Genomic DNA, 25892 nt, shown 5'->3' on the forward strand with positions numbered 1-25892 from the left:
TTGTTCCTGTCTGACTTGAGGTTGAAAATGAAAACTGGACTCCCAGTTCAGAACCACTGCAAATGCAACTAGGGCTTTGTCCTCACTAGAAAACAAAAGTGCTTTGTTAACCCATGTTAAACTAACCTGTGTTAAAATCTTGGTGAAGACAAGGTTGTTGTAGTTTTAACTCATGTTTAGCTAGTCAAGGTAAATTCTACAGTAGAATTCCCTAATCTTCAAGAAACAGATTAAAAATAAAACTAATACTAAGCAGCCAAATAAAGGCATTATTTGAATAAAAATGAGGGGGGAAGGGGATGGAGAAGACTTAAGCATGGGCCAACAATGATTAAATGCTCGGGTTTACCTTGACCTGCTAATATGTTTTAAAACCTGCAACTGCCTTGTCTTTGCTAGAATTTTAACACAGATTAGTTAACAAATTTAAAAATGCACCCTTTTTCTCATCAAGAAAAGGCATCCGGCTTTGTCTTCGCTGCATTAAAAAGTGTGTGCTTAAATCAATGTCATTAACTCAATGTAAAATCCTAGTGGAGACCAGACTGAAGTTTTCACCTCAGTGAAACCTGAGATCAACCCCTGCCAGCTCCATCAAGGTAAAAACTTACCTGTGCCTTACCTCCACTAGAGTAATACAGTGAGATGGCCACCTTGATGCAAAACCTCACCTTTTCTGCAGTGAAGGCAAAGCCCGAGGGTCAGCAATGGATGACTTGCCCATATGGTCGAGTCCAGTGGTTCTCAAAGTCGGTCTGCTGCTTGTTCCAGGAAAGCCTCTGGTGGGCCAGGCCGGTCCTGTTTTTTTACCTGCCGTGTCCACAGGTTCGGCCTATCACAGCTCCCCCTGGCCACGGTTCACTGCTCCAGGCCAATGGGGGCTGCGGTAAGCGACGCGGGCAGAGGGATGTGCTGGCCACCCTTCCTGCAGCCCCCATTGGCCTGGAGCGGCGAACTGTGGCCAGTGGGAGCCGCGATCGGCTGAGCCTGCGGACGGGGCAGGTAAACAAACCAACCCGGCCTGCCAGGGGCTGTCCCAGAACAACAGGACCAGCTTTGAGAACCACTGGTCTAGTCTACTTAGCTAAACTCTTTCTCTGTCTCTTAGCCAGTTGCAGCCTACCCCAGGGGTTCTCAGACTTCAGTGCACTGTGACCTCCTCCTGACAACAAAAATTACTACAGGACCCCAGGAAGGGGGACCGAAGCCTGAGTCCCCATCCAAGCCTCGCTGCCTGGGGGGAGGGGCCAAAGCCAAAACCTGGGCAGTGAGGTTCGGGCTTTGGCCCTGGGCCCCAGCAAGTCTAACGCCAGCCCTGGGAACCGCATGAAAATGGGTTCGTGACACACTTTGGGGTCCCAACCCACAACTTGAGAACCACTGTTCTATCCTGTCCTTCAAGAGGAGCATATATGGCTAATTCTTTAGGTACCCCTTCCAGAGTCCAGTGTGCAGAGCAGTTACCACTTGATGGCATTTACAAGAATACAAGTGACCAGTGAATCAGCTACAGGTCACTTGTCCCTGTAATTTATTGCACTGTAGAATTTTATATGCTCCAATGGGCAGTAAGTAACTTGATCTCACCTATCCAGATTGAGGTTTTAGTTATTCCATTCTGCTAGGTAATTAGATTTTGCACAACCTGGTCGGTGGTTATAATTATGTAGCAGACTGAGTGTTTTGGGGGAGGAGCATTTTTATAAATAATTATTGTAAAGATCCCACGTATTCAGTGTATAGCTCTCTCTGACTTTTACGGATGCTCATTTGCCCTGTATTTTAGCAAGAAAGGGCTTTTGCTCTCTAAGTCGGATGATGACAAAGTGTTCCTCTGTCTTGTCGTTTGGGGCAAGTCACTGCGCCTATCTGTGCCTTAGTTTTCCCACTTGCAAACCTGGAATGCTGCTTGTCTTACAGGAGGATCGAGAGGCTTAATTACTTTTTGTAATTTGAGAAACTCAGGTAGAAAGTGCTATAGAAGTGCAGCGAAGTATTTTAACATATAGTATAAGGCATAATTAGAAGCTAGCAATGTGTCTTGATTGGGAGAGGCGTGTTCGTCTAGCAGCTCAAACATCAGATGCTGTTTTTCTGTTGCATAGAAGAGGTGTCCGGAGGAATGTAAGCATGAAGCGGTTCATGGCGCTGCTTAATAAAAATAAAAACAAGGACCCTCCGCAGGCCAAGCTGCTGGATCTAGCAGGACAGCTCTGCCATGATCTTCAGAGCATGTCTCCCAGCCTGGAGAAGCTGGTTGAGGCAATGATGGGGTGCAAGCTTCAGGAATATTTCCTCACCAACATCAATGTAGTCCGAGCCTGTGTGCTTGTCCATATCCACAGAGGTCAGCATGACACAGCCTGCAGACTCCTGGAGGTAGGATTGTGTTCTTGGTCACTTCAGTGAAACTACAGGGAGGGTAGGAAGTGGTGTTAGACACGCTATGATAACATACTTGTCAGGGGTCAGAACATCAGTGTTACAGCAACAGTTTGAGGGAGGGGTACACAGTGCTGAGCTCTGTAGGGAAATCATGGACAAAACATCTGTTAGTAAAAAAACCAATTTTTGGAATGTAAAAGACTCCAGGGACCTCACAAGTGCAGTTCCCATTGGAATTGGGATCCTTCTTGTGCTTAAAGCTTACCAACCACATCCTTAAGTGTCTTGCTGAATCAGGTCCTGAGTGCTCAACCCCTTGTAGGATTGAGCCCATGGGTGGGATGGTGTGAGGAAGCTTGGGCTGCCAGTGATCATGCTGTGTGTGTTCTGTGGAGAGAAGAGACTTTAGTTTCCGGAGCTGTCGGCTTAGGACCATTCACCAGGACTAAATTCACCATTTTTTTTTAAAAAGGCAATAGGTGCATAATGAGCTCTTTTCTGGCACGAGCTGTCCTGTGCAGGTTTGAGAAGCAACAGTGGGCCATGCAAGAGACTCATACTTTTGGGGCATGCCGCCAACTCAGCTGAATCCCTTTCAGTACATTTCAGGATGCTGAGGTTTTTTTCCCCCCTGTAAAAGTCATTGGTTGACTGTCTGGAGAGGGAGTGCTCAGCCCTACCATTGTCTTAGTGTTGCAGGACAGAAGAGAAGAAGGAGCTGCTGCAACTTTGGAATGAGATCCACTACCACAAAGTCATGGAGAAACACCACACAGATTCCCTGACACCGGTGCAGAAATTCCGGTGCAGGAAGAGGTACCTTGGCAGTGGGATGATCTGGTGCTCTTCCTTTTACTGTGATTTGGGGGTGTGGTGGATGGAAACTGAAAGGCTGTATTTGCATCCTAAGATGGACATTTCTTGGGGAACAGGTTTCACCGTTAACTTGAAACTTTGGCCTACTCCTATTGCAGTCAATGGCAAAACTTCCGTTGAGTTTAAAGGCACAGTTTTGGGACCTTGGTGATTATACTTCCTTTTTTGCACAGGAATCCTCCACCAGTTTCCCTGTGTCCTGAAGGCATAAAGAATCGAAACTATCCAGAAAAAGTGCGCCAAAAGCTGCACAGATTTGCTGCAAACGTGACAATGAATCCAAACAAGGATCAGCGGGTATGGATGCTATATGCCACAGTGTTACTCAGGCTGTTGCTGAATGTTGCCTTGCCCAGGAACAGCAGCAAATACTGTGATCAAGGCAACCTAAATGTTTCCAATCTAATCCCTTGTTTCAGTCAGTTTGGACTGAAGTTTCTCATGTTTTATCGTTGCCCAAAGGGCGTTTTAATATTTTGTTTAAGCTTAAGCAAAATAAATTCAGTTGTTATGTGGAGCAAAGAAGTGGGAGAAAAAGTCTTCCCTGTTATAATAGTGTTTTAACAGCTGTAGGTGTGGAAATGGCTGGGTGAAATTTGGCAGGGAAATAGCTCTCACTAAGAAGCACTGTAGGTGTTCTGGTGCTAACTGGTTGTGATTTGACTGAGTTATAACCCATTTAAAAGTACATTGAGTTTTCATGCTAGACTTGTAAAGTTTGCAGCCAAGATAGTCAGCCCTGTGCATATATGCATCTAGCTTAGCTGGACAGAGACAAATGTAGTGAAAGTACCCTCTGGATGAGCCAGGACTTGGCAGGAATCCTTGTCTGATTCAGTGGGTTTTATAAGGTAAAAACTGCAGCACTCCTAAAATCTTCACTGAAGGTGCTCCCTCCTTCAAGGTGTGTGGGGAACAGGTTATTCTGGGCATGATTAGCTTAGTTCTGCACTGTGAAATTTATTTTTTTTAAAATATTTTTCATTAAAACAGCAGCAACTTACAAAAATCTGTGTTGAGAGAATGCTACGGTTGCTCAGTTAAGTACTTAAGTCAGGAAATGACAGTGGAAAGTAGCACACTAGACCATAACGTTGTCCTGTTGTGTGTTGGCATTATGATACATGATCATGTAATTTATCTAGTAGTTTAATATAATAATTTTTCTGCAGCCTTAGATATGTGCATGTGTACTGCTTTGAGTCTCTTAAAGTTATTTTATGCAATGCACAGGACAAGCTATTCGTACGCAGTATTCTACTGATAAAATATAACAACATAGAATAATAGTGAAATTTGCTAGCATGTATAAGGCCCCCAAGTTTGTGACTAAATTAGCCTTGTAGTTAACTTCCTAGTTCCCTGAATTACACCCCAGGAAGGTTGCCCTTCTGATTGAAAAGAAAATATATAATACATGTGTGTTGACTAAATTATTAAACTACTTACTTGAGAGAGAAAAAAATCTATTATATGAATAGCCAAAATCAGTAAAGACATAGTTTCATTATCACAATAATAATATAGTAAATTTAAAAGTATGAAAATATATTACAAGATGCTACACATGTATCTAACATAGAAAAAAATTGTTATGCTGTAGTTAAGAAATCTATGCTCATTTAAAGAAAGATTATAGTAATGAATATATACAAAGGAGAAGAGTAAAGGTTATATGTGCAACCTTAACTGTGGCATTTCTGGACTTTAGATTGTTTAAATCAAATATTCTCTTAATGTAGAGATTTTAAAGAGATACACAGGAGATTTTAAAAACCTGTTGTAGATTATTTTTTAAGGCCAGAATCGACCATTATGAAAGTTCAGTCTGCATAAGGCAGACCATAGAATTTCACCCAGTGATTCCTACATTGAGCCCAATAATTTATGTTGCAATAGTAAATTACCTTCACTTTAAAAGTTTGCTTATTTCCATTAGTTGGTTATTTATATCAGTTAAATTACAAATAAGGCAAAAATCCATTGGAATTCTTGGGGTTACCTTTCTCAAATAGGATGTAAAGGGAGAGTTAACTTTTTCTGTTCTCTTCCTCCTTATGAGCTGATCAATCAGTGGGAGCCATGCATGTTTTTCCAAAAACCTGCATGAGGGTCTGGAAGCTCATATTGTCTGATCGCTTTTGGAAACTGGAGGGACGAGCATGGTTATTTGGATGTGGTTTATTCTTTTTCCCCTGGTTACCTGGATTTGCAGGAGGGTTTGGCTCAGGATATGAACCTGCAGCCAAATCAGGTCTATAACTGGTTTGCCAATTACCGTCGTCGTCAAAAAACGCGGCTCAGTCGGCTGGAGAAGCTCATCAGCTCAATCGATGAGGAGCCTTCAACTCACCAAGCAAAACATCAGCCTGACAGTGGATCCTGCATTCCACAAGCTGCAGGTTGGTCTCCTCCCAGTGGGCTTGGGATGTGGGTCCAGGCAAAAGGAAGCCTGTTTTAGGATCATCTCATGATAAACAGAGGGGCATTATTAGCTATCCCTGCTTCCTTGGGATCAGTAACTCAGCATTACTGAATCAAGCAGACATGGCAGGATTATGCTCTGGTACACAGGCCTCTTTTTTGCGCTGTTAGAATAATAGACTCATAGAATATTAGGGTTGGAAGAGACCTCAGGAGGTCATCTATTCCAATCCCCTGCTCAAAGCAGGACCAACACCAACTAAATCATCCCAGCCAGGGCATTTGTCAAGCCGGGCCTTAAAAACCTCTAAGGATGGAGATTCCACCACCTCCCTAGGTAACCCATTCCAGTGCTTCACCACCCTCCTAGTGAAATAGTGTTTCCTAATATCCAACCTAGACCTCCCCCACTGCAACTTGAGACCATTGCTCCTTGTTCTGTCATCTGCCACCACTGAGAACAGCCTAGCTCCATCCTCTTTGGAACCCCCCTTAGCCATCAGTGTGTGGAAATAGGGAGTTTGTATCAGTCACCTCCTCCTTGCAATGAGGGCAGCACTCTATTCCCGTTGGGCATTGTTGACACAGTGGGTGTCAAAAGGGTTATTGCAGAGTTGCTCCCTAATGCTGCATCTAACTGTTACCATGGTAGACACCACTCTGGAGAGGGTATAGCAGCTGTCATGGCACTTGACAGTGCTCATGCATTGGTGCAGTTGGCATCTGGTTCCTTCCATCTCCACACCTCCATGGATGTAGCATGTCACTTTCCTAATGTCTTGTCCTTCACCAACCTGGCAAGTGAAAATCCGAAGGTTTGCACCTACATCTCTCATGCTATCGAAATGTTTTGTCAAGGTTGGACTGGATGCAAAGTGCCTATCTTGGTCATGAATACTAAGAGTTGCTAGCAACAAAATAATAGTTTATAAGTAGAGGAATCCTGCTCCGCAAGCTAATAAGTGGGGTAGCCCAGTGCAGACATGTGACCCTGGACCCGCAATTCACACCAGTAAAACTCAGTACCAAACCTGAGCATTTCCATTGCACCCTTCCAGGGTCATAACCAGAATTCAGTCATTAATAACGATGAGGAGAGCCTGGTTGTATTTGCCCACTAGCAGCAGCCTTTGTTAGTTTACTTTCGGTGTCACAGCTGTACTGACCCTAGGGCTCCCAGGAGTCTCGTGTCACCTGCCCTGTTCTATGTCTTGCAGCGGCATTTCATGCAGGTGTTGGCTCAGAGCAGAAAGAGATTATTACCCTTGGACCCTGTGGTCCGGGGTGGGAGCAGTCAGCTGTGGGTCTGGACTGTTCTGCTGATGAGACCTTTTCAGAATTGCTGGAACCCAGGTGATGTATGAGGGAGACTCATCATTTTAGCAGAAGTGCAGGGATTGTGTGACTTTAACCTCCCGCACAGGACTAACATTCCCATCAAGCTGGCAGTGCCCAGTGAGACCAGTTTGGAGCCTTGACTCCTTTCATAGATGGGAGTGATCAGTACCCCCAAATCAGCTTCAGCCATTCTGAGCAGCTGGCACAGACTCGCCATCCCCCTGGACTGGTGCTCTGGGGTTCAGTGGGCAGTGACTCCTTTCTAGGAGAGAAGGGGCTTGGGGTGGAGCTGCTTTAGGTACTGAGCAGCTCTCTCTCCCATTAAGATATGATGATGCTCTTAGTAGAGCAGTAAAGTCAAGCCTCTCATTCTCTGTATCGCTACAGCTTTCTGCAGAGCAGTGAGTTACAGGAAATGAGGTCTACTAAAACTTCAGTGACTCCTCTCAACAGTGAAGAGCCAGCAGCTTTCTGCACTAAGACTGAGCATGGAATAAGCCTTAGCTCTGCCACCATGGAGACCAGACAGATGTCAAGTTACACTGCCACTAGCCCCTGTCTGGAGAACTTTGTCCTGTGCTCCTGTGGCTCACATCCCTTCCAAACAGAGCATCTGGACGCAAGGCAGCCAACTACTAGTGCAGAAGCGGTCTCCGGTGCAAGCAGTCAGTGCCCTCTGTGGAGCCCTGGTACAGCAGGTTAGTGGAACTGCCCTCTGTTCAGAGCCATTGTTGGTTTGAAAACTGCTTGATTTTTTTTGTCTTAGACCTTCCTGCTTCCATCAGCAGCTCCTCTGTCTAGTGACAAGCAGGGTAGCTGGGCTTAACCTGAGCTCTTGGGTCCTGCTCCCAACAGGTCAGGGAGCAAGTCTGAAAATCTAGACCACTGGACTTGACCTGGGTTTATTTTTACCCCTGTACCTCTTTGCTCAGGCTGCTGGCCCTCCAGCCACTTCTATGAAGCCACACTTACTCCTTAGCCACTCCTCTGGCCAACTCCCTTCAGCTGTTTGCTGTTCACCTTACTCGGCTGCTGGCTTTTAAGTATTTAAACCCCCTTGGTTCTCAACAGCCGAGTGCTGCTTGCCCTGGCACTGGCTAGGCAATCCCTCTCAGCAGGCACTCACCTCCTGGCTGTGTGTCACTCCAGGGTACCCAAGCCCTCCTGCTAGCAGAGAGTATCAGTCCTTCAGAAGCACCCCCTTTTTCACTTTCTTTTGTCCTTACTAACGCCTCGTCTTTCCTACCTCTCCCTTCCTTTCCCCTGCCTTCTCACTTGCTCCATCCTGTCTCACCCTATGTAGTTCACTGATCCTGCAGCTTCCCCTTGTCTTCTCCCCCTTCTCTGGAATGGTCTCATTTGGACACATTAATTCATGTCTCCAGAGCCGAGAAGGGAAGTTGGATGGAAGAAGGTGGGGAGAGGAGCTGCCAGTTGTGCAGCAGCTAGGTGCCAGCTAATTACTGTGGCTGGCCATAATTGCGGGTGTGGGATTGTGGTGCGTCGGTCATGCAGCCTCTGATGAGGAAGGCTGGGTTTGTGGGCTGAGCCTTGTTATCTGCAGCTCTCTTAACATTGGCATTTACTCCAGCAGGTGTCAGAGCTTCTATGAGCAGGGTCCCTCGAGGTGGCTGTATTGAGGCCAGTTCAGAAAGCATCAGTCACCAGGCAGAATTAGAGATTGAAAGTTTCGTGCTTAGAGAAGGACAGCTAGGGTCCCTGGAAGCCATTCTTCCCCACAGGTAACGGGAGCGGAGGACACAACTGAGAATGGAGGTCTGTGATCAGTCCTTTCCCTGGTCTCCAGCCTCCCTGCCTTTGAGTAAGGCTTAGGGAGCAGTATGATGATACTTCCCACTCTGGGGGCCTGATTCTCCCACTGCCCTGGACTTGTATTGACGTCTTCATCTGTGCTCAGTGGTGTGAAATGCTACATAATTGCACTCACTGTGCGCAGCATAAATGGCTCCACGTGGTGCAGGGCAAAGGAGAATCAGGCCCTCAGTCTTGTAAAAGAAGGGACAAATCCATCCCTCCCACCCCCATCTGAACTGGGTTCAGCACCTGAACTGCTTGCCCAGCTTGTTTCTAACAGTGGATGCCACACATCCTGACTGTGATGGGCCCATCCTCAATCCTGACAGCTGGATTTATGGAGCCTGTGAATCAACCTGAAATAGCTTTTGGAGATGCACAGCATCAGGACAAGTTTGTTCCATACAGCAGGCTATCAGAGGTGGCAGCCCCTGAACTCCAGCTGCGCTGTCTGTCTCCTTCTGTGCCAGAGTTTCTGTCTGTACTAGATGTTTCATTGTTGCAGGTTTCCCCCTGCAGGTTTTGCAGCTCATGGGATACAAAAATGTCCTGGTACCATCATGATTTTACATAGCAGTAGATGCCACAGAGCAAATATCATGAAGTTGCTTTTGTTTGCTGACCTGCAGGACAAAATAGAAGCAACAACCTCCTATCCTAGCCCTTCTCCTCCATTTTTTTTACCGTTTGTGTAATAATGACATTATCAAACACTATGTAATTAATTCTCATAGAAGTCCTAGTAGGTAGGTAAGCATTATTATCCCCATTTTATAGATGAGGATACTGAAGCATGGAGAGGTTATGTGACTTGCCAAGGGCACAAAGGGAGTCAGTGTGAGGGGTGGGAATAGAACTCAAAACTTCTCATTCCCAGTCCCCTGCTGAAACATCTTGATACTTTTCCTGTCTTCCCCAGTTGGCCTGGTGCCTGCAGCTCATGCCAGAACTAGCATTTCAAATATCCTTTATTGGGTGGTTTGGGATTGCCCAGGCCTGGGGATTGTAATAGACACAATGGGGCAGGGCTGCAGGCTGAGTTCTGGGATTCACACAGTCTTAAATAGCAACTAACGTTCAAGAAGGATCATAGAGGAGCTGCTGGTGACGTTCTGGCTGGATTTAAAACCATATGTTCTGTTTCTGGAATGAATCATATTTATTTTTTAAATATGTTCTGCAGTTAGGGGAAATATATGGTAAATGTCTCCTTGTTTCAGTATGTGACTTGGGTACATAACCAATGTCAAGAAGCTGCATGCCATCCCTCCTTATCATACTCCTGGCAGTGGTAACCCTTGCTGATTGCAAGGACACCTAGTCATGAGGACAGAGTTAGTTTCTTCTTCTCGTATCCCTGCTGAGACTGCTGTACATTGACTTATTACCTACCTCAGTTTCTCCCAGGAGGGTCCTGAAATTGGCACAAGATGTAGAATTTTCAAAAGTGACGTAGGCATTTAGGGACCTGAGTCTCATTAAAAGCCAGTGGGACTTAGGGGATCGTTAGTCACTTAGATGCTTTTGAAAATGTTACCCATGGAGACTGGAAGCCACAGAGGATTGTCCTTAATTGGTATGGGCTAGACCTCTAATCAGTGGACATCTGGCCCAATGGTGAGAGGGGAATATCTTTGTGCTTTTGGGCCACTGTAACCTCAGCTAATCTTTGCCTCAGAGGAAAAGCTCCGGTTCCTTCCACCCAATTAGAACAACAGTAATGAATACTAATATTGCACTTGGCTCCTTCCATATGAGGATCTCGGCTATTAATGAAAGGAGCCTCTCAAACACCCTGTAAGGCAGGTCAATGGCATCGTCCTCACTTTGCAGATGAGAAAAATGAGGCCTAGAGAGGGACATGAATTACCCAAGGTCAAATGCTGTTAGTGCCTGGAATGGACTTCCAACCACATGCTCTCACTACCAGATCACCCTCTATCCCTTATTGGTTGGTGACAGTTACAGGGACAGATTAACAGTTCAACCGAGGGAACCTCAGTCTGCTTCTGTCTCATTGTAAAGGAGCTCACCCTGACTGGACTCAGCCTGAAAGCTCATTAGAACAACTCCAGTAGATTTTCTGCATCTGTTCATAGTCTGTTTTAAGCCCCTGAACTGTATCCAGATCCGGCTTTGTGATTTGCAGGGCCCAGGGGTGCAAGGAAGGAGTGTGGGGGAGGAATCGGACTATCTGGTCATGCTGCTGGGAGGGACGAGTTGTGTCCAGCAAGTAAACTGTGACTCAGTGTGGGGCCCCAAGCAATGGCCAACCTTGCTGTATCCTCCTTCCTCCTCTGGTTGAAGTGGGTGAAATTTGGCACAGTTCATGATTCATGCAGAGCAAAACTTCCTAGTGATGGGCATTTGAAACAAAAGCCCATTCACCCTCATGAAGCAAGAAAGCTGGATTTTACAGAGAGCATATTGGTTTAGGATGTACAAATGCTTCGATGCTCATTGCAAATTGTGGATGCTGTCTGCATTGTTGGGACCCTAACTCAGACTGTTGGGAATGCTTCTAGCAATGGGTCCTCTGCTCTGCATCTGCTGTAAGCCAAGTGACAGTGAGGCGTGTTGCTGGGAGCAGGATGGACAGTGCTGCTAACACAGCAGGCAGGATCTGGATGTACCTCTGAGACTTTGAGATGGTTATTGAGAGAAAGGGAGAGATGCGTTCATCCCCTCTGCCAGGCCTCTTCCTTCCTTGGCCTAGCACCTGTGTCTCTGTGCGTAGCCAGCATTTCTGTTCTGACCTTTGGGAAAGCCCAGATGTGAAGTCTGGATGAGAGGCAAGCTGCAGGCTGAGATCTGAGACTCTCCGCTAGATGCCTTGAAAGACTGTAGAGGCAGCACTGAGGATGTTTTGGTTAGTTCCAAAAGCTGTGTATTTTGACTCTAAAATCATTGTTTTTATCATATACTCCAAGATAGTCACAATCCTTGGTAGATGTCTCCTTGCTGTAGTGTGTGTTCTGGGTACATAAGCAAAATCTGGAATCTATGTGCCAGCCCTCTTCAGCACTTCTGGCAGTGAGAATGCTCTCACTGCAGGATCTGTTTAATCATTCTAATAAGGGTGGAGAGGGGGTGTGGGTTTATGTAGTGCTCACCAGTATGTGCACAGAACCTTCTCCTGCAAATGTTCCTCCAGACCTGTCGCTGGGAGGCTAAAGTAAATGGTGGATGGTGCATAATTGCAAAAGGAACACAAGGAGGTCCCAGGTTCTTATTTGAGCTAACTTGTTCTGATGTTTTTTCCAGTTCCCCTCAGGCTGTGCTTGGCAAATCCCAGTGCCCACCAGTTTCCACATTCCATCTGGAGGAAATCCAGGCCTTGGGACACAGCCAGGTAAGAGAATGCACCCAACCTGTAAAGGAAGAGACATCTAGAGCGTAATCCTCTCCAGATGGAGACGTGACATAGAAACTAGGGGGTTTCTTTAAGGATCATCATGATGGGATAGGTAACAACAGCATATCCCATTGCTGACATTATTAAGATGTGCTGAAAAAATGCATGCAAGTGTTCTATTTCCAGGCTCTCCCGCCAGAGGTAGGTCCCCTCCCCTGACCAACATTTTCAAATGTGGCTGCCTAAAATTAGTCACCAAAATTGGTATAAGCACTTAACTTAGTGCTTTGATTTTGATAGATGCTGAGCACTCATAATTCCGATTCATTTTCAGAAGAGCTCAGCGCGTTCAGTACATGTTGGGTGCTGGGCTCTTTTGAAAGAGGGTGCTGAACTCCGTATAGAAGCTGAGCTCTTCAGAAAATCCAGCCTTCCTTGCAAGGGAGCCACCTAGCTATTCCAGCCACAGCCTTCTACAAGGTGGCATTTTCTTTAGGAGATTGAGCATTGACTGTCTAAGGTTTAATTTCCACTGGCTTTCTCCCTCAGTACAGGTGGGATTTATCTCTTTGTTTTTAGCTCCTCCCTCAGCCATGACATCATGTCCCATCCTATAAAAGAAAGTGAAGATATTGGTACATTTTGGAGTGTTTCTTTTTGAGGCAGGTGTGACTAGTGTTCTCCTTTCTCCTTTACTATTATCTTGATTCCTGTGTCCCTTAAAGGTCTTGGATCCCTGCGTAAGGCAGGCTAGCCTGGCTCTGACATTCATGTACATTGACTTGGATATTTAGGGCAACTGCCTGTAATCTCAGGATATTTACAGTGTGATAAGATTTCTTCCTAGGAAGAATATAGACTCCTTCAGTGCTGTCCATTGCTTACTGGCTTTTGCATGCTCAGAGGCAAATCCTTGAAATGGGAATAGCTGATCAGCAATTTGGGTTTCTGACTGAGAAGCCTGCTATGGGGAATCCCCTGTTGCTCAGTCCCATTATTCAGTCACAGAGTCCAGTAGGCATTCAGGAAGGATTAGCTCCTGGTGGCATATTAAAGATGTTGATTCATGTCCTAGCAATTCTTCTCCTTTTAATGCTCAGAGACGCCCCTCTGCCCCTAGGTCTCCAAACCCAATCTAGGCAAGTTGTCAGAAGCCAATTCCCTGGGCAGTGTCCACCAAGTACTAGAGAGGGATTTTATTTCACGTAAATTGCTTATCCAACCCTCATTAAATTAAACATATGTCACTGTAGCTGCTGATCCAGCAGCCCGTATTCTTATAACATATCATTTAACTCACTGTTTATGCACACTGTCAGGGGTCTGCACAGAACTGTGTATTGCTAACCACCCTAGATTGTGCATGCTTAAATGGTATGCACCTTCTAACAGCAGCTGTATGGTTTGAATTAGGGATATGAAATATTAAATGGTTAAACCGTTAACCAGAAGTATTAGTCTCACTGTTAATATATTGCAGTTAACATTGGGTTGGGGTTGAGGGTGGGGGTGTCATATAATGGGATGGGGCTGCAGAAGTGGAACTTTCCCAGCCTCTGAGTTCTAATGTTACTATGACAACTCAGTTGTCACCAGCCAGGAAGGGAAGGGAGGGGACGCATGAGACTCCACCCAAGCTGTTGGCATGACCCGATGTGTGATCATGTGACTCTGCCTCGTGGTGCCACAGCCTGTCCCTGGCCCCGTATCCACACAATTCGGACAGCTGCAGCCCATGCTCGCTCAGGACTCTATGTGCTCGTCATGGGTGTGTCTGGACACCCAGCCCCACTGTCCCCATGGCCTCCTGCGGTTGCTGTACAGGCTGGGGCTCTGGGGTTCATTGCCTCCATTTGCACACCCCCTCCTGCTGGCCTATTTGCCATGTGTCTGCAGCGGCTTTCAAGGGATCCAGTCAGGTCAAAAATCATATATTTAAAGCACAAATCTTCACTTGGGTGCCAGTACTAGGCTAGTTCGGCCTCTGAAAAATGACAAAGATAATATATACGTGGGGTAGATTGTAAACTTGTTAACGATCAAGCCATTAACCGATATAACCGATATTTGAATAGTTTAAATAGGTTCTTTAAAAAACAATATTTACATCTCTAGTTTGAAACTATTCTCCCAGTGTCATTAGCATTTTAGATATGACATTCATTACAAAATGTTTCTTACTGCCCTTGAAAAGGGATTTTTTTCCCCCTTAACAGCCATCTTATAGAAGCAGAAAGCAATGCTGCAATAGGAAATAGTAAACAAAACAAATGAGTTAGTTTCTTTACTAGATGACCTGCTTTTTAACACTGCTTTTTAAGGCTGCAACGTCCTTGAGGATGGCAGCAAGAAATTCATTATGGGCTGAGAGTTGTGGTTGACACATTTCTGAATTGGATGGTAATAAACATACAACTAAGAAATTTCCATCTGACATCCATTTTGAACTACCTGTCACATTTATATCTTGGCCTCAGATTTATTAGCGTAGAGAGCACTTTGCGTCAGTTTCTGTTTTTCTTATACTGATAATGTGCTGGAACAAATGTTTTGAAAATATATTTTAAAATGTCTGTTAACTCTATTGTGGGAGGCAGCTGCAGCTCTGAAGACAGTAACAGAAATGCCCTTTGAGCCTCTAAGAGTGGCAGGATGAAGATCTTTATCTTGGAAAATGACCTTTTTACAGCCATAACATGAACCAGATGCGTAGGAAAGCTTCGGACATTGATGATGAATGAGTTTTTTTTAAGATTTCCAGGGCTCACAGTCTCTCTGTTGCTAGAGCTTTCACATTTCTCCCATCTGCAAGGGGGACATTGTGGGTAAACAGTTTTTCCCTTTCACTCTCTCACTCTGTGTAATGACTTGCCCTGTCAGTACTCAGGAAATGGAACAAGAATACCTCTTGCATTCAGCCCCCTCTGTACATATACCCCATTGTCACCCCAGTACTCTCACACACATCTGTGCTCTCCTATCTCTGCTCAAGAAGGAAAACAGGAGCTCCTCTGCAGATGGTAATTGCATTCTTAAAGGAAGTGTACAATGAAGCTTGTGGTCCTTGTATTGTCTTTCAGGTACTGGAGAATCCACTAAGCGATCCCGTGAGCAGCGACACATTCTGGGCAGCATGGCTACTCTTTGAATTCTCAGTCGGTGGTCGAATGTAACTCGCGCAGTGAGACTCTGTGTGATGGTCTGCGGTTCTGCAGTGATTGCCCCTTTCTCGCCAAAAGAGGCAGTCGGATAACACAAGGAAGTTAACTGGGAAAGGAGACATTTTCTAATTGTTACCAAGTTCATTTTGGCTACAGTTTTATCAAGAGTTTTAAAAGTAACAAACAAAAGCAATGCTCCCTGTGGTTCTTGCAGATCACAGACTTTAACTGGGACAATTTGAAACTGCGTAGCCGTTGCAAGTATTTAGTCACTGGTTCTATGGAAGTTAAATTGTTCAGGTCACCCCGTATTCATAACTGTGTATCTGGACAAGATGGTTCTGGGTCCCTCAATTGTCGTTGTTGATGAAGTTGTGTAAAAAGTCCCTCAGTTCAAAGGGAGTAAAACCTCAGAAATGTCATCTACAGTGTGGATGCCCTGTGGGTTTGTTAGGGCTGGAGAATTTGGGACCTAGCTGAGCCTTGATACAAAGCTGTCTCCTCCCACTTCTGCAGTTCACCTGTGCTGTGAATTCTGGGGCACTCCAAATCCCATGGGGCACTCCAAATCCCATAGTGCCATAGATCGCACATTTTGGAGCACTATAGAATTCATAGCACCCAACGAAACTGTATTATAGAGGATGAGATGGGGAAAGCCAGAGTGTCAGGGCCCAGTAGCAGGTGGACCTTGAATTCCCCATGAAGGTCAGAGGAATGGAGAGGGTAGGGACATCTGAACCCTTTCAATCCACACTTAGAATTCCCAACTCCAGCTGGACAGGAGTTCTGCAACTGGTCCTAATGGTTGCCTATCCCACAGTCTGAAGAAGAGTGAAAATGAAGGCCTGATTCGCTACTGCCTTGCACTTACACCTGTACAAAGTGAATGTAGAACACTGCCATTTTCATTTGGTAGCATATTAAATTGACTTCGCGTTTATTTTGCAGGTACACATTGACAGCTTGAGGTGCAGGGCAGTGGAGAAGCAGGCCCTGTATGTCCCCGAGTGCCTTGCAAAGCAGCTTTTGGGTTGTGCAGCCCCAGATTCCCTCAGACTGCAGGAGTATGTGGCCTCTAATAGAAATTGATAACTGTATTCAGCTGAAGTCTAATACCTGAATTTTGGGCAAATATCTGAGGCTCCTCACAGCTCTGATCGGAGGAGTACACTGCTAACAGTTCCTCTGTTCAGATACTTTTTCCCAAACCAGACTTCAAGCCATCTGCTTCTGCTCCCTCTCCATTGTATTTTTTTTGTTATATCACAGATCAGGAGCCCTACACTTTTCCTTTTATCTCATCCCGGAGCTAGAAAATGGAAATTGTGAGAGAAATAAGGGAGAGGAGTTCATTTGGACCCAGGCTTAAAAACACTGAGGGGCAAATCATTGTTTAGCTTTTTAAGTATTTACCACAATTGTGTACTTTTTTTAAAAAGATTGTGGATCACAAAAGAGGATCCTCCTTGCCCAGAGTCCAGGCTTAGGGTTCGTTGGTGGAAGGCTGATGTCCACGTTGACTCTCTTGTAATGAAGTAATTTTGCAAATAAAGGTTATGAGTGGACATCTCTCTCTATGGTTCATTTTCCACAGAGTAGAATATTATGTGGTTATAAAAAGACTTTTAAAAAAGCATAATTCCACCCGGCCTCAGGTATATTTGTGCTACTGCAGGGCGTGCAGGCAGCTCCCTCAGGAGTCCATCTCTGTGGTTCTTACCAAAGTCTCAGTACCTGTGCTGGCATTTGATTGCTTTTTCTAACTTGGTTTCCAAACCTTTTGCATCTGAGACACTTGTGTTTGGAGGGGGCTATATACGATTGTTGCTGTTTTTTAATGAGGGGGATTTAGATGAATTGGAGTGTATATGTGGTCAGGAAGGAAGCAGTCATTTGATGTAGTGGAGGCAGAGGGCCTCTTTCAGGTCATTTTGAAATGTGTTCTTCCTATTGTAACAGACTGGCTTTGTGCTGTCATTTTCAACACTGGCTAGTTAACCCATCCCTCTCATGTGTAGAATAGTCTTGCAGCATGGAAGGGCTGCCACAGGCCTCTCATCGTTCTTAAAAAATACATAAATAATAAAATACAGAGAAGAAAATGCTGGTCCCTTTAGAGAGCTGATGTTTCAAAGCAAGTCTCAGTCCTGCTTCCTTCTGCCTCCTGATTGGGTATGGATCCTGGTCTGCCTTTAGCAACAGAGACAGATATATCCATCTCCTTCGCAATTGGCTGTAGCATGCTGTTGAGCCATAGCAACAGCAGAAGATGGCTCGGTCTGACAGATACATTAGGCTGCAGTATCTTACAAGAACAATAAAGCAATGGGCACTTCCCTTGTGTATCTAATGTGCAAGTGGCAAATGAATAAATAAGCATATTCTGGAGGAAATGCTGGAATCTTCACAAGACGTGGAAAAATAAGCACACCCGTCCAGAAACTGCTTCTAACAGGCATTTCCAGTGTGAACAAAGGGCTGCATTGTGATCTCAGTGACTCTGGTGTAAAATCCAGAGTTGAAATGGCATTCTGTTACCCAATTCATGAGGGATCCTGGTAAATGTAGACACAGAACAGAGAAGGTATTTTATCATTTACCCCAACAAAATAATCTTCCGCTATCATTATCTATGATACAGTCATTCTGTGGTATGTGATATATATGCATGGAACTGTGGAGGGTTCCATGTCACTGTTACTGAAGAGAAATGCCTTGAATTACAAGGAAAATTATGCCTGTGCCATAGTGAGGCATATTTCTGGCACCTTCTGAAACATCTGGTACTGGCTACTGTCAAAGACAGAACACTGGATTATTAGACCATTGTCTGACCCAGTGTAGCAATTCCTACATTCTTATTGATTACAATTAAAGACACCATTTTCTAAGAGAAGTAACATTCGAAGGCTTGCAGTTGTTTGAGAGATCCTACTTTTTGAGTGCTGGAGGCAATTATCCTTTGATCTCTTACCTTACAACAGCAGTCCACCTTGTATTGTTTTATTTTTTTTAAACTATCCAAGAATTTGGGGGGGGGGGGTTGTGATGCAAGAATGAAGCTCAAATCCTCAGAACTCCTGAGGTACACTTATCTGGAGGCACTGGTAGCTACTCCATAGTGAAATTTACATGACGATTTGCTCTTAAAGCAGGAATAAAACCGCTCTGTTTCACAGTTTGTTTGTTTAATTAATTAAGTTTCCAAATTTGGCACAAGTGCTCTTCAGAGGACAATTGAATTTTCTAGGTCATTTCCCAGATGAAATATTTTATTACTTCTCTTACCTGATCATTTAAGTCTATCGTACCCAACAAATCAAAAAAGTGTGTTCTTCATATTCATCTGCAAGATGCATGAAGTCAGGTGCCTGAAGCAGAACCCCAATCTGACCCCCAGCCAGTCTTTGCATCATGTAGCCTCAATAGTACTGAACTTTTATGAGAGACTTTGAGGAGCTAAGTGCAGTTGAACAGGTATTTGGAAAAGACATTCTTGCAGAAAGTCTCAAAGGATCTGGCTTTTCATGTTGACCTACTAGGAGCAGAGTGGAGTTGAGAGATATGCTGTCATTTCCCCATCTGTAAACTGGCAGACTGGATCCATGGTGAGGGTATAGAAGAAAAGCCAATGAGTCAGCACTGTACATCAGTGACCACTATTGCTTGATCCTCCCTGCCCTACAAAAAGTGGTGCTGAGAGGAGTAAGTCTTTAAGGGAGAAGGCAGGGAAATTATTTAAATGACGTTATCTAGCACTATCTGGGTCAGTATTAAAATCATCCACTTTGCATCTTGCCTTGTTCTAGTTTCCTGTGCTTTACAGCCCTGGTATTTTGCTGTGGCTTCCTAAAGGTTTTGCCTGTTGATACAATACAGTCAATAGAAACCACAGGAGTGCAGAACTAAACAGGTTCAGAGTAGCCCAGCCAGGGCAAAATCCTGTCCTGCCTACTGTAGGTGTGCTCGAAGGAAAATGGATGCAAAGAAAATCTTCACCTGTGCAACAGCAGGGTAGGATTACAGTCCTGTGCTCCCTTCAGTGCTAGACCAGGACCCAGCTAACACAATGTTGACCCAAGAAGTGTGCTACACCTGTTTTGGGAATAGCCAGGTCCTTCCCTCCTCCATGCATATGCTGCCATATGTAGCAGGCTGTGGATATGGGTGTATGTGGTCTTCCTGTTTGAAGCAGCAGTAAGAAGTGCTGCTGAGCATGTTGCTGCTCTGCTCTGGTACTGCTATCATTCCTCCACCCTTATAACATGGCACAGCCTAGCAAAGGAAAGATTTTGCCCCAAATCGAGAAACCAAAGTTACAGCATTTCTGTGTTAAAATGTAAGTATGACCCCAGAGAACAAAACCCAGTCTCTGCGTACCCACTGTATTAAATGATCATGGAAAAAGAGATGGAAATCTGCCATAAGCAACTTCTGCAAATCCCGATTAGTCATCCATCACTCTTGCAACGAGACGAGTGGTTTCCATCCATTTCCAAATAGGAAAGTATCCACATTTCTTAAACAAAAACAAAACAGCCATCACAATCAGCACCTCTGGCAGTCCCAGCAGAGATGCCAAGGACTGAGTGGGACATGGAGACTGAGCTGTCACCTTGCTTGCAAGGGTGGTCCTCAGGGTTAGGAATGAAGTACATTACCCTGCAGTTTGAGTAGGCTTGCACAGCAGTTGCCCATGAAAAGTTTCTCAGAACTCAGTCTACTGAACTGAAACACCAAAGAGAATTAATTATATGGGAAATAGATTTACCTGCTTTGGGTTCCCTGCGCAGTCTCTGCCAGCAATTGTATTGAAATGGTTGATCAGAGACCTATCCTAAACAAATGGCAGAAGAGGCAGCTTCCAAAGCCAATATTTTCAAGTGACCACTCAGTGCTCAATTTTTGGTGCTCAGTTTAAGTCAACTTTGGCCTCGTTTTCAGAGGAGCACTTTTAAAAATCAGGCACCATGTGACTCTAGCTGGGCCTCTAAAATAAGAAGCCATTTTGGAAAATGTAGGGTGTAGTACTTTCATTTTGTCTCTCCACCTCATTCATCTTATCCCTAAGGTCTTTCATGACTCAAACTAGATCGTAAGGTTTGAACAGCCATAAAAATTATTTCTTGTGAAAGATGTGGGCCAATTTTTTTAAAGTGGCCACTGATTTCTAGTGCTTCAGTTTTGAGTGCCCAACCCAAGTCAATTTGGACCTGCTTTCAGAAATGCTAAACACTGAAACTGCATATGAAGCCAAAGGAAGCTGTAAGTCCTCAGCACTGCTGGAAAAACACATGCAAAATATCCTAATTTTTTCCCTTTTGATGTTTGCTGATTATAGAAGGAAGATTTTTCTCTCCTATTCTTCCCTAGTGTGTTCTAGTGAATTTTTGTGATGACAATTTAGCTTGTTTTCCTATTAATTCCTGTATCTCTAATTAGTTTCTTTTGATTAATTACATGATCTTGACTTTTTTTTTTAATTTCCTGTCTCGACAGGACCGTGGAGGGCACTATGGTCTGAACCAGCCCTCTAAGAGTTAAAGATAAAGCTGCTTTGCATTAGCTGCGATGTGCTTGCCATTGCACAAACATTCCACTACTGAGTATGCTTCACAGCTCCCTGTGCATATCTTTGAATCATTCTGGCAAGGGAAATCACAGCCATAATCTTTTATTCAAACATAGTGCTCATTCTTCATTAGATGCTGAAGTGAAAAGTGCTTGAGAATATTGTATTTCACATTGTGAGGGATGTTTATCATTGTCCAGGCATGAGATAGTGCTTTGAACACGCAAAGGGCTACTGTTTGTAAATACTCAGCATTATTAAATATTGTGCAATGACCCCAGGCTGGTTTCACTATACTATACAGACCTCCCTTCCCACTACCTTAGTGAATAATAGCCTCATTGTTCTTGCAGAATCCACTTCCCTTTTCTCTTGAGTACTTCCCCACATTTGCTGAATATGTTCTCACAGCACGACCGTAATGCTTTTGTGTCGAACCCAGCATAATCTTTCTCATGCTTCACTCTTTCATCCTTTTCAGTTGTAAGGACGTTTCAATGCAAATGGCTTACAGATTATGATCAAGGTGAAATATGATGAATTATAGACCATACCATGACTGCTTATGGGCCTCTACAGGTTGTTAAAATGGGATGTATGGCTTGACTAGAAATATGTGATTGACTTACAGTCTTACCTAGTTTGAGAGATTCCATTTTTCTATGTGATACTTAAACTATGCCCCCTCCTGTCTTCTGCTTTGACCCGACCATTGCTTGCAGCATTCTGCCCTTGCTGATGTGAAATTCTCACTTTAGTGCAGTAAAAATGGTGGCTCTTAGCCTGCTATACTATACAGTCCATCGCCATAGTATCACCCATTCCCCCTAGTCCCAGGTGAACTCCCCAACATGTCCAAGTCCAGACCCTCAACATCTCCCTCTCTCGCCCTCTTCACTTCTCTGCCGTCTTTATTTCCTGGCAAATTCAGATTCTTCACGGGGGTGGGGGCGGAGAAAGCTAGTTAGCCTTACCTGCCCATCACTTGGTAACTCTGCCTCTTCTCACTCTCCTTTCCTCAGTGCTTTGCTCCTTTTATTCTCTCTGCTTATCAGAGTCCCTAGGGGAAAAGGTCTCCTTACTGCAGGGGAAGGACAGACGGAGGGCTGCTTGCTCCAGAGATGAAGAGGCTTTCAGCAGCAGGAACCTTTTAGGCTGCCATTGTGGTGCTCCCATGACGCAGAGGGCATGCAGAAGTGTGTGCCTCCACTGTTCAATCTGCTTCTGCAGCTGCCCTCAAGGGTACAGGGAAGGAAGAGGATGCTTCAAAGCCTCTTACCACCTGCAACCAAGGAGGTTGGCCTTGCAGCAAAATGAGGGAGAGAGAAGATGGTTCTGGAAGGGGATCCTGGCAGCTTTCCCTGCCACCTGCTTCCTCCTTGCCAATGGCCCCTGCAGCTCTGCCCCATCTGCTGCACTCCATTCCTGCTCCATGTCAGTAACATGAAAGAAACTGATCTAAAACAGCTTTGCTCTTCCTATGGCTCCAATATGTAGCAGAGCAGCGAGGACAAATGACATTTTAACAAGGGACTCTTGCCAGCCCCGTGTGGCATGTCAGTTCTTTACAGCTGTCTGACATTCCAACAAAGTACTGGTGCTGCCCTAGGTGGTGGTGAGATTCTCAGCACCATAAATGTCCAATCTCTCCAGCTATAAATCCCTGCTCTATGTGGTAACCATGCCAACAACTTTGAATCTCATTTTATAAGAACAATATTTCTGAGCTCTGCTGGGAACCCTGGAGCTCTGCAGCATTATGCAAAATGCCTGGAGTCTGAGTTGTGTGGGAAGCCCTGGCACTCTGCAGCATGGTACACTGCATGTAATGCTCTGGTTAAGGGTCTGTCAGCATCTCCATTTATAGTCTCATTTTTTCAAGGGGTTCATAATTCAGCCCCTAGATATTGTGACTGAATGAATCTCAGTGCACCAAGTCCTTAGTGACATATTAATGATTATTTCTTATTTGTATTGTGGTAGCTCCTAGAGGCCCCAATTAGGGACTGAGACCCCGTTGTGCTAGTCTGTGTAAACATGTTTAACAAAAAGACAGTTCCTGCCCAAATAGCTTGTGTGTTTTTAAATCAGTTATCTGTCCCTTCTTTGGCTATAATCAAACTATCCACATACTAGATAAAATCTTGACCGATTTTGGATTTTGCCACTGTCAGACTCGGAAAGGTCTTTGATTTTAAAGGAGTGATGTTTGACATCATGTGACATGCCATTTTGTAAATTCATGAGAAAAGATGTGTAGTGGTGCAGGTGGGGCAGAAGCAGCCAGGGAGTTTGTGGAAACCTGCAGCTAATTAGGGCGAGGCTTGTTAGGAGGCAGCTACTGGGGCAGCCCAGATATAAGGAGCTGCCTAGCAGAGCAGAGGGGAGTCTCTCCCTGAGAAGCAAGGGAAGAGGACTGGCTCCTAGGGATAGTACCTGAGCTAGAGCAGTGCTGGGCAGGCTGAAGGGAATGTGAGGTAACAGACCAGAGCTCACCAGCTAGGCTGCAGACCCCTGCCAGAGAAAGGGCCAAGAAGGTGCAAGGGCCAAGGGGAAGTGGTCCAGGGATGATAGGCAGACAAGGGAGGGGGGGGAAGGAGGGCAGAGAGGCTGCTGCTAGAGGGTCCTTGGGTCAAGACCCAGAGTAGCGTGTGGGCCGGGGTGTCCCCCCGCCTTCTCCCTTGCACTGCACCTGGCTGGGGAGGAGCATGGCCAATACAGACTGTAACTTGCCCCAGAAGTGAGGGGCTAAACTTTGGGTTGTGGTTGGCCCCCCTGGCAGGTGCAAGCCAAAGGAGTGCTGTGACCCCAGAAGAGGGGTGAGAAAGAAGTAGTGGGCACTGCTGAAGGGCAGCCTCCTGAAGAGGACACCGCCAAGTGGGGGAGCAACACAGGTCTGAACACAGCAGAGTAGAGCAGACAATGGGCAAGACAGCCACTCCAGAGCTGGACTGAGCTAATTCCAGGAGGCACTGTGGTGGTGAGTCCTGCGCTGTTACACAATGCTTGGGATATTTTAGACTGAAGAATGGCCGTTACAGAGGGGAAGCAACTTTGTAAAAGGCATTTCATGGGAGTGTTAGTTTTTGTTGCTAAATCTACATTCATATGACAGTCTAATACAGATTATCTGGTTTAGCAGTTAAATAAATGTACCTGTTTTAAAAATACATGTTCATGTATGCTCCTCACATGTCTGAAACAGCTCCACGCGCCTGGAAAGTACAAGTTTCCGAAAGCGTAGGTACAATTTATGGGGCTGGTTAATTATTACTAGGGATAACCCAAGCTGCAAAGTTTGTCCCTGGATCCAGCTCTTTCCAAGTTTGGGCATTTGATCTGTGGTTTTGGTTTGGGCCCATCTTTTATTATTACTGATTAATGTAAGAATCAATAAGGATATCTCCAAAAAGTCTAATTACCCCTTTTTCAGAGCCTGATCCCACTCACAGAAAGCTCCTTTTGACATCAGTTGGACTTTTGCATGAGTAAGGATTGGACTGATAGTATTCATTCTCCTATGGTTTTAGAACTGATAACACTGCCTTCTCTTAAAAATATATGCTAAACAAGAAAAGAAAATTACATCACAAAAGAACTACACTAAAGAACACAGGATTTTCCAAGTCTTATTAGACCATTGGCCTCTCAAGACCAACGTCTTGGCACCAGCCATGATATGTGCATGGTTGATTCTTCAGAGGAAGACTGATCCTTCACCCCCTAATGCACCTGTCATGTGAGGTGCTCTGATGATGGGTCAGAAACGGCTCATGTCTCAGCCCATTTATTCAGTGTGAATCTGCTGCTCCCTTTGGGGGTAGGGGGGAATCATCAAAATGAACTTGCCCCCTTCCTGTTCACTTCCATATTTTGCAACAACATTGTGGATAATAGCATGCAGCTGCCACACGTTGAGCAAGGACTACTAGACAAAATGACCTAATCACCCCAGATGTGTAGAACTATTTGCATTCCATAGAAGGGGGATATGAAACTTCTCAAAGGGGCACTGCTGCACAGAATTTTGCAAGTCCCACCCCTCTCTAATGGTCTAGAGTATTGTGGAACAGTGCTCCCATATCAGCTACATACCGTTGTAGTGGTGGTGAGACAGCGTGTTGGGATTGGACACTGGTTTGTGGCAGTGACAACCAGGGTGTAGTGTCCATGGCTGATCTTGTAGTCAGGCTCCTTCACAGTGCAGATCTGCCCCTGAAAAGACACACACGAGTGGTGGGTTGTCTAGTGTGAGGGAAACTAACCAACAAATGGGAGAAATAGGGTAACAGCATGAAGAGATGAAGTTGTTACTAACTGTGGTGCTGTTTATGTGAAAGGTGCCCACGATATTCCCCTCTGCGATGGCGTATGCAACTGTGCCATTGGGCCCTTCATCCCAACTCAGTGCCTTGATGCTGTTGAAGGTGGCCGAGCCCACATTGGGACAAGTCAAAATCCTTTTGACAATGTTATATCTTTAAACATAAGATTTTTATCACCCATATTTTATGCCTAATTACAGTTTGTTGTTACTGGACATTAAATTTGTCTAGTCCTTTTTAAAAACTAGCTACAATATTACAATTAACATTAAGGGTCGAGCCTAAACTCCTAGGAATTTGGAGTTAAGGCTAAAATTTAAGATTGACATAATAGACCAAATTGTACTCTTGGTTACAACAGTGCAAATACCACTGAAAACAATGGGATTATACTTGGCATGAATGGAAGCAGAATTCACCACCTCCCTATAACTCATATGGATGAGCTTTTCCCATTCTTGTTGGTAAAGCCTGGATGTCACCCTACATTTTTAGGGAGGCAGTGTGTCTAGTAGCTCTGTCACTCACCTTCTGAGACACCTTGGACACTTTTCAACTTTGTGTGCCTCAGTGTATGTCTACACTTGGAACTCACTCTGGCATAGTTCCATCTCTCCAGGCTGTGAAAAATCACACCC

The 25892-nt window shown here is 44.9% G+C and overlaps 1 protein-coding gene and 1 long non-coding RNA gene across 7 annotated transcripts in view; one reads left to right on the forward strand and one right to left on the reverse strand.

Annotated features, from left to right (window-relative positions):
• Positions 1-15909, forward strand: LOC127035019 (anomalous homeobox protein-like). 3 transcript variants are annotated; one of them, XM_050924503.1, is made up of 8 exons: positions 1-2379; positions 3077-3201; positions 3435-3558; positions 5477-5663; positions 6903-7038; positions 7411-7721; positions 12103-12190; positions 15274-15909. In XM_050924503.1, the coding sequence occupies exons 1-8, from the start codon at positions 2035-2037 to the stop codon at positions 15290-15292; spliced, it is 1335 nt and encodes a 444-aa protein (XP_050780460.1). In that variant the 5' UTR covers positions 1-2034; the 3' UTR covers positions 15293-15909. The 3 variants fall into 3 exon arrangements, with proteins under 3 accessions (XP_050780460.1, XP_050780461.1, XP_050780458.1); XM_050924504.1 differs by lacking the exon at positions 15274-15909 and having other exon boundaries at positions 12103-12194; XM_050924501.1 differs by lacking the exons at positions 12103-12190; positions 15274-15909 and adding an exon at positions 8615-9877.
• LOC127035060 (uncharacterized) overlaps positions 2316-25892 on the reverse strand; it is a 26121-nt gene continuing 2544 nt past the window's right edge. Inside the window, exons 2-4 of one of the 4 annotated variants that reach the window (XR_007769546.1) lie at positions 25025-25144; positions 2651-2772; positions 2316-2411 (exon numbers count right to left, since the gene is read on the reverse strand). This is a non-coding gene — a long non-coding RNA (uncharacterized LOC127035060). Of the gene's footprint in view, positions 2773-18528; positions 21990-25024; positions 25145-25892 lie in introns of those variants that run through there. The other 3 variants (XR_007769547.1, XR_007769545.1, XR_007769544.1) reach the window with 3 other exon arrangements.

The sequence above is a fragment of the Gopherus flavomarginatus genome, chromosome 15 (genome assembly GCF_025201925.1).
Source record: "Gopherus flavomarginatus isolate rGopFla2 chromosome 15, rGopFla2.mat.asm, whole genome shotgun sequence".
NCBI classification, from domain to species: domain Eukaryota; kingdom Metazoa; phylum Chordata; order Testudines; family Testudinidae; genus Gopherus; species Gopherus flavomarginatus.